At 45.0% G+C, this 8927-nt stretch overlaps 1 protein-coding gene across 1 annotated transcript; it reads right to left on the minus strand.

The window, feature by feature from the left end:
* Positions 1 to 1237: 1237 nt before the first annotated feature.
* On the minus strand, positions 1238 to 2937 carry LOC133897863 (hydroquinone glucosyltransferase-like). The gene has a single exon (XM_062338692.1). It carries the CDS (start codon positions 2827 to 2829, stop codon positions 1384 to 1386), a length of 1446 nt encoding a protein of 481 aa, XP_062194676.1. The 5' UTR covers positions 2830 to 2937; the 3' UTR covers positions 1238 to 1383.
* Between the last annotated feature and the right edge of the window lie 5990 nt (positions 2938 to 8927).

The following is an 8927-nucleotide window of genomic DNA, read 5'->3' on the forward strand; positions in this document are numbered from 1 at the left end:
CCGATTCCTGTGTATGCGTCGGTGCCCGAGGATGGACCTGCCCCACGGCCCTCTGCGAGAAGCTTCGACATCCGCATGCCATACGGTAAGAGTCGCTAGGACCAAATCGTCTTCCTCATCGGAAGAATCATTGGAGAAACATAGCTCTCTCATGTACTGCTTCTAGGCTGCACGAGGCTCCATTTTGTGGCTTACAAATGAGAGATCCTCTTCCTCCTATATATAGTGCCCGGCCGAACCTTCCAAGGGAAGATACTGCTTAGCCTTCCCCTACAAGCCACTACTTCGGAGGCTTCGACCGCAAGCTGGTTTCTTCCTTGCTTTGGAAGCTTCCTTCTAGTGCAAGATACCACAATTGAATGTCAGCGTACTGCTATTTGACGGGTCTAAAATAGTAAACACAAAAAAAAGCCGACCACATTTACATGTACACCTTGACTAATTAAATTATTTCGTAGCAATAACGTTAGACCGTAGCAGAACCAGTGAAACGTGAAGCTGCGACGGTGGTTATGTCGGTTGGACGTAAAATATTAGAATATAGGAAAGAGAAGATAGAGGATGAAATAAGGAGATTCTGTTAGAGATGAAGGGAATGAGAGATACTGCAATAGTGATAGGAGATGTTGTAATAGTATTTTAGATGATAAAATTTTAAGGATTCTATTGGAGAGGACCTAAGTAACAAAAGTCCGAATTAAAAGACTCCTTAAAAGAAGAGACACTGTCTTCACTTAAAGGACATTGAGCATAACATGTCTCCTCAATGCACTTCACCTAAAAAATTTGAACAGTTACAATAAAGAACTATTGAACAGAAAAATTATTTGAAAAAACTAATTGATACAAACTATACTTATTGGGCGCTTCCCAATTCAATCATGGGGTAGGAATGGAGAAGAATAAATAGAACAGAGAAGGGGAGGAATTTCGCCACTTAACCCGCGCTCAAATCATACCGAGATCTCCAACCAACGAGCTGAAATCGACGAAAAAACCCGGTTGGGTAGGCGAGCGCAACGAGGAAGCGGTCGGAATGGAGAATAATCTAGAGATCAGAGACAAAATCGAAAAGGGATAGTTACGTAAGGGGTCCGAAAAAATAACGGTGCGGATCACTACGAAAACAGACCGATCGACTGCATGAATCTACAAATAAATCCAACGTTGTCGTGTCGCCTGAAAGTTAAAACAAAAATAGGCACCTGAAAATTAGGAAAAATACACAAAATATCACTGAGGACGCAAAAATAGACATCAGCATAACATACGGTGCACAGACATACGGATACAGCAACGTTGCACGCACTCAGACACGTCGCGCGGTCGCGGCGACTCGCCGGCCGGCAAAGCACAAGTCACACGTACGACACGATCAAATCTTCACACTCCACCAGCTCCAACCGCCGGATCAGCCGCACACTTCCACGTGTTGGCGATGGCTGCGAGCATCTGGTGAGCAGGTCCGCCCGGAGCCGACGCCTTCTGCGCCTCCGCTCGCAGCTCGCGCGCCTTCTTCCGCGCCGCGGCGCCCTTCTCCCCCACCATCAGCTCCCTCGCCACCGCGGCCACCCCCTCCCGTGGCACCACTCCGTCCTCCCGCGCCCTCACCCGCAGAGCCAGCCCGACGTGCTCCGACGACAGCTTCACCGCGTTCATCCTCTGCTCGGCGAACAGCGGCCACGCCAGCAACGGCACGCCCGCGGCCACCGCCTCCAGGGCGGAGTTCCACCCGCAATGAGATAGGAACCCTCCCACGGCGCGGTGATCCAGGATCTCCACCTGCGGCGCCCACTGCGGCACGGCGAGCCCGGCATCTCTGGTCCTCTCGGTGAACCCCTCCGGCAGGTAGCTCAGCGGGTCGTCGCCGTGGGTCGTCGTCCCAAAGTAGCTTGCGCTGCTGTCCTTGTCGTTGGGGAACCGCACGACCCACAGGAACCTCTGCCCGCTGGCTTCCAGCCCGGCCGCCATCTCAGCGGTCTGCACGGTAGACAGGGTGCCGCCGCTGCCGAAACACACGTATAAGACTGACCCGTCCGGCTGCCCGTCAAGCCACCGCATGCAGTGGTGCTTGGCCGCTTCGTCGGAGAACGACCGGACGAACGGGCCCACCGCGTAGGCCGGAGGGTACACACCCTTGTCGGAAAGCACTTTGAACGTCTCCAGAGTCTCGTGCTCCATGGCGTCGAAGGTGTTGACGATGAAACCATCGGCTTGAAGGTAGTCGAGGCCCAGGTCGATCATGAGAGGATACACTGGGTTGGAGCGGTCCTGGACGGGTTCTACGAGGTCGGCTCCATGCAGCGGCAGGCACCCCGGGAGGACGACGGGCTCCGGGAGGTCGCGGCACTCGCAGGTGGTTGTCCTGGCGAGCTCCGGTGTGTAAAGCAGCGAGACCAGCGACATGAGGTTCGAGGTGAAGAAGACGTACTGCGGCACGCCGAGCTCTTGGGCAACGGCGAGCGCCGCAGGGCAGAGCATGTCGGTCAAGAAGACCGTGACGCCGGCGGGGGCGTCGAGGAGGGAGCGGAGCAGCGTGCGGAGGTGCGGCAGCGTGCGTCTCACGACAGTTAGGATGCGCGTCACGATGTGCGCATCGGCGGGGAGGTCGTCGAGGGACACCTCGGGGAGCTCCGTGGTGGAGAGACGTGGCGGGAGGGAGGCGAGAGCGGAGGAGTGCGTGGGCGAGGAGAGGTTGCTGTAGGTGACGATCGTGGCGGTGAAGCCGTGGTGCGCGGCGAGGCGCGTGGCGAGCTCGACCACCGGGCCGACGTGCCCTGCGCCGGGGCTGGTGAGCACGACGACGTGCGGGGCATGCACCTCTGCCATGTCAGCTAGCCCAGCTAGTAATAAACCAGCCGCTTAGGAGGTGGTGGTGGTAGTATCTCGGTGATGTATTCGTGTTGCTTAATTACCCTGTGTGCATGCCACTACGCTGCGTCCAAACTTATAGGCAGAGGCGCAGAGCACGGATCAGTAATGTGCTGAATCAAAAACTCAATTTCATTTTGTCTTAAGAATAAGTTTAGTTTACCCCCTAAAGTATTTAACATGTCCAAACTCATGAACTATAAAAACAGATATTTAACCCTGTCAGTGAACTATAAACACCCTGAATCGGATTTGGAGGATGGTTTTAATTTTTGGGCTAAAATCAGATACAGTTTTGACACGTGTGTGACGCATATGACAAAATACTATTATTAGGAGAAAAAGAAAATGCTAAATCTTTATCAAGCATTGCAAGTGCCTCTCTTATTTTAGTCGAAATCAACAAAACACACTCTCTAAATTGACCTGATTTTATAAGCTCAGTGGGTTAAATATTTGGTTCTTTTAGTTCAGGAGGGTTTAAGTGAACTTCTCTAAAGATTTTAAGGGTAAACTTTTGTTTATAAAAGAAGGTTTATGTATAAGGCTGTCTTCCTGCTTTACATTACTTCCTAACCATGTGTCATGACAGAGACGAAGATTGACACTACAGAAGTACAAAGTAGTCGCAATCAAATGTTTATTCACTCAAGACAACTTTTCAAAGCAATTGCGTACATATATCTTTCTAGTTGTCTATTCAAAAGATGACGGTGAAAACGAAGAATATTTTTCGCTTGTCTGACTATTTGGAGGCTTGCAAAATAAATATGTGATGACTGATATTTGTATTCGATACTGTTTGATACAGGATGATGGGTATCTGTCTGGATTATCCGAATGTTAGAGAAAAAATACGAATTTGTACAATATACTTGAGCGTATTTACTAAAATAGATAATATTTTTCTGTATTTATGAATCTAGCAATTGTGTTCGGCACACGGTGTGCCGAAAATTCCTTTTTCGGTACGCTATGCGCTGTCACGTCACGTCGCATCACACTTTATTACTTCCGCTTTACACTTTCGCGCGGCCGGCCGACTAGCCTGCATGGGAGTTTTTTGGCAGCGTTCGTTCAGCGCAGCTATAAAATGGCTCTTGCTGCGCATTGCAAAGCTACATTCGAGCGTGAGCAAAGCAGCACTAGAGCGCGAGTAGAGCAACAGTTGAGCGCGGGTAGCACTTGAAGGAGTAATCGAGAGCGAGCAGGAGCAGTGCAGCAGCAGCAGCCAGTCCGAGCAGCACCATGAGGAGAGGTCTGCCTTCCGTGATAGTAAGTGCATAGATTATGTATGTAATTAATATTTATATTAGAAAATATAACTAGAGTAAGTAGAGTGTTTATTGCATTCGAATACATTGGTTAAACGGTATTAAGGTGATAAATTAGAGTAGATATAATATTTGCATATTTTATGATCTTGTAACAGAATCTACTATAGTGTAACAGTAATTTTGTACGTAGATTATATATATACTTAATATTTAGATTAAAAATGTAATTAGAGGAAGTAGAATATTTATTCTGTTCGAATAAATTAGTTAAATGGCATTAAGTTGATAAAATATAGTAGGAATAATATCTGCATATTTTATGATGTCGTAACAAAATCTACTATAGCGTAACATTAATTTTGATCCTAGATTATGTATGTAATTAATATTTAGATTAGAAAATATAACTAGAGTAAGTAGAGTGTTTATTCCATTTGAATACATTGGTTAAATGGTATTAAGTTGATAAATTAGAGTAGATATAATATTTGCATATTTTATGATCTCGTAACAGAATCTATTATAGTGTAACAGTAATTTTGTACGTAGATTATGTATATACTTAATATTTAGATTAAAAAAATGTAATTAGAGGAAGTAGAATATTTATTCCGTTCGAATAAATTAGCTAAATGGTATTAAGTTGATAAAATATAGTAGGTATAATATTTACATATTTTATGATGTCGTAACAGAATCTACTATAGCGTAACCGTAATTTTGATCCTAGATTATGTATGTACTTAATATTTAGATTAGAAAATGTAATTAGAGAAAGTAGAGTATTTTTTTAGTTCTAATACATTGGTTAAATGGTATTAAGTTGATAAAATAGAGTAGATATAATATTTGCATATTTTATGATCTCATAACAGAATCTATTATAGTGTAATAGTAATTTTGTACGTACATAATGTATGTACTTAATATTTAGATTAAAAATATAATTAGAGGAAGTAGAGTATTTATTCCGTTCGAATACATTGGTTAAATGGTATTAAGTTGATAAAATAGAGTAGGTATAGTACATACATCTAAGTAGTTATTTGCCCATTTACGTTTGTTTAGCAGAGACGCTATGATTATCTATATTTATTATGGAGAACGTCCCGTTGTTTTGCATGGGAGGCTCGTATCAATTCAGAACTACCAGCACGTAGAGAGTACGGTTGAGCTACCTATTGATCTAGAAGGTTTAAAATCACATGTTATGAGACTTTTGCGTGTGAACCAATAGCACTACAATATTGTCCTAGAGGGTGTGCAGCCACGGCTTGTGCCAAACAGCTCGCTCATTATCCATACGTTGTTCGATTTGAGAAGGAACAATGCATGGGCTTTGTACTCACACAATGTGGAAGTGTATTCTCTTGACCGTGTACACAGGCAGTTTGGTCATCGATAGTTGGTGCCAGCACCTCCCTCACGAGACGCTGGTCAGCGCACGAGTAAGTGTGTTATTGTACGTACCATTATTATGTTACGAAATTATAATTATTTATGTCACGTACAGGAGGAGCGCACAGGGGAACGCAGACACACATGACTGGTTGGAGATTAATGCAGAGCACATAACCAGGTGGATGGAGTCAGGCCTAGTGGATGTCATCGTTCCTGCGGGATAGTACGACGACGTCACGTACTGGGAGTATCTTTCGTGGTACTGTTCACGCACGCGTGCCACCTTACTCAACGGCAACGTACCGCCAGCCCCCAGACCCTTCCTCGAAGATCATGCCCGGCTTCTTCATATGGTGATAAGTGATGTTGTACTTTTAACGATTTTCATTAGTTTCACATCCGTATTACTGACATAACCCTCAACAACTACAGACTGAAGCAGGATACGAAATGCATACGCATGCGGAGCATGCATGTGGGGAAGCAAGTGGGTCATCCACGCGAAGGGATCGGCACCCTCTCCAGGACTACATGAGGACGAGAGGGTCTCGCTTGTTGTCCGCGATACGTGGTCTAGGTGGTTGTGCCCCTCGTTCTAGGGGGTACGATGCACCCGTCATGGACCCGTCCTGTGCCTTCCACAGCAGGCGCTTGTCCAATGCTCATGAGGCACATTCAAGGGACACACCTTCATCTGCGGCCCATCATGTGATACGTTCTTGTGCTGGAGTCGAGGAGGTCACAGAGGCTCCTGCTCCCGAGCAGTGTACACTGGGTTCCCAGCCACCTCAGTTCACACAACCTACTCAGGCTATGCAGACACCTCCACCAGTATTATCAGCTCACCACGAGGACGTCATTGACTGCATGCAGCAGACGCCAACCTGGAGCGGTACACAAGATTTGGACTGGGCTGTTGCATTGGAAGCGGGCAGCTTCACCGAGCTACTAAGCGGCCAGTACCCCCAATATCCCGATGCACCTGGGGGTTCACAGTGGTACCAGCAAGCTGAGACTTCAGCATTTCAGACTCCATCCGAGCACGTACTACCGGCATCCACACTCCCGCATGACGATCCTACATCGTGGTACATGTAGGGCCGAGTTAGCGGTTCTGGATACACATTCGGTGGAGTTGGAACACAGCACGACGATGAAAATGACGACCAAGGGCACACGTGGCAGGGGTCAGCTCAGGCCGCTGGGATGAGGGCCACACACCCACTAGACGCTTACACTCCGAGGGATTGCTTACGGCGTCGGCGTCGTTAATGAGCCAGTGCAATATATTGCGTACTCATCTGTTTTGTGTACTCATCTTTACTATGTGTTATTCACTATATTATGTACTCATCTGTACTATACCATACACTGGTAATTACATTTAATTTACATAATCTTTGTTAACTAATTAGGACGCATAACTTATTTATGAGTAACTTATTAAGCATTTGTATATATCATTTATGATATTTCATACATGTTTAGTGTTTATTAAATAACCAACGATTCGTGCTTTGGTGCAGAGCAAAAGCGTTGCAGTCAAAGATCGATACCTATATGGCGAGATATTCTAGTAAAAGCTACCCATGGATACCTACAACGATCGATATAGCATTAAATGCCTCCTTGCAGGTTGTGCATGGAGGGAAGGATGATCCCTCCAATGAGAGCAACATAATCCAGGCTGTGTCTAAATTGCATGCAAGACCGCCATATTCTGCGTTCACCGTTCCACTCCTACATGTAACAACCGACGACCTTAGTGTCCTCTTGCATGAGCGCCGTCAAATATACCTCAGGGTGTGCGAACTAGCCGACCATCCTTCTATGCTGGGTTTCTGTATGAGGCAAAGAAGAATGGCGATGTTGCCTGACAAGTATGCATGCCACATACAGGTTCGTCATTTTCTATTTGGTCACCATACTTATCTTATTGCTATTGGTTCGAATTCTCCTCTTCTGCGTTAGGTGTTCCCAAAAGACGCAGAGTTAATCAACAAAGAAATCCCACACTTCTTGGCAATGCATATGCTCTTCGGCGAGGGTGTGATACCTGGTTCATGTAGAAGACGACGAAGATCAGCGAACCTAAGGGGTATAAGAGCTGATAATGATTTCATGCTACCAATACCTCGACGTTCCACCAACCATACAGGAGAAGGTCCAACAAACACTACAAGAGAACGTTCACACACCACATCAACGTGGTGTCCAACCAACAACGAAATAGGACGTGCTCATACCTTGATACCTCAAGACAACGACGACGACGATTTCATGCCACCTCGACCCCTCCCTCCGAGGTCTCCATCTCCGAAGGACCGTGATGACCGTGAAGATAATGTTGGATTTTCTCGTACCCGTTCTCCTAACTTCCAACCACCACCTCGGAGACGACAACCATCTTACCCTGATAGCCTTGACTAGCACAACTGGCATTCTTTCGCTAATGTACGTCGTCACTTTCCGCCGGCATCTTGAGATGATCAATGATTAATCTTGTACATGTTTAAACATACCTAAGTGTTAAGACTGCCCGCCGCCTTAGAGACTATATGCTTTCTTTCTCATGCATTTTGAAATGTACAGTTAAATTAGCAAATAATTTCTAATTTTGTTGAAAGTTACTAAATTACATGAAATAACAACACACTGGTACATAAAATGAAGTGCCAACTCACTGAAATAAAATGACAGTTAAATTAACAACTCGTTTCAAATTTAGTTGAAAGTTGCCAATTACATGAAATAACAAAATACCGGTATCAGATGACAGAAGCGAACCGATGCCGGCCACAATCATATTTGCTACATGCCAAAAAAAAATCAGGTTTTCCGGCACACCGTGTGCCGAATACATGTGATTTTCAGCACGCGGTGTGCCGAATACACACTTCCCTGTATTCAGCACACGGTGTGCCGAAAATACCTTTTATCGGTACACCGTGTAACGAAAATAGATTTTCAGCACACCGTGTGCTGAATACAGTTGCTAAATTCGTAAATACAGAAAAATAGTCTATTTCAGTAAATACACTCAAGTATATTGCACAATTTTTTTTTTTTTACCGAATGTTAGATGTTACAAGAAAATCAATTGTGATTTCACTTACACATATGATAATATATATATATATATATACATATATCCGGAGACAGATAATACTGAATACTCTTATTTTCACATCTCACTGACCACTCTCTCTCTATGCTTATTTTGATTGCACCCCTATACTGTTTAATGTGTTGTATGGAGATGCAAATGAAGTTTGTGGCACTATTCACTCTGACTTTAACTTCGAGAAAAAATATAGGATAGAATGCAGGATGAAGAAATAATTATTTGGCACTATCTGTGTTTGACTTCGACCTAAA

Source organism: Phragmites australis, chromosome 17 (genome assembly GCF_958298935.1).
Source record: "Phragmites australis chromosome 17, lpPhrAust1.1, whole genome shotgun sequence".
In the NCBI taxonomy this organism is placed as follows: Eukaryota; Viridiplantae; Streptophyta; class Magnoliopsida; order Poales; family Poaceae; genus Phragmites; species Phragmites australis.

Bases quoted from the DNA above. Each gene is read 5' to 3' on its own strand.
- LOC133897863 (XM_062338692.1), bottom strand. From the start codon at position 2,829: ATGGCAGAGGTGCATGCCCCGCACGTCGTCGTGCTCACCAGCCCCGGC.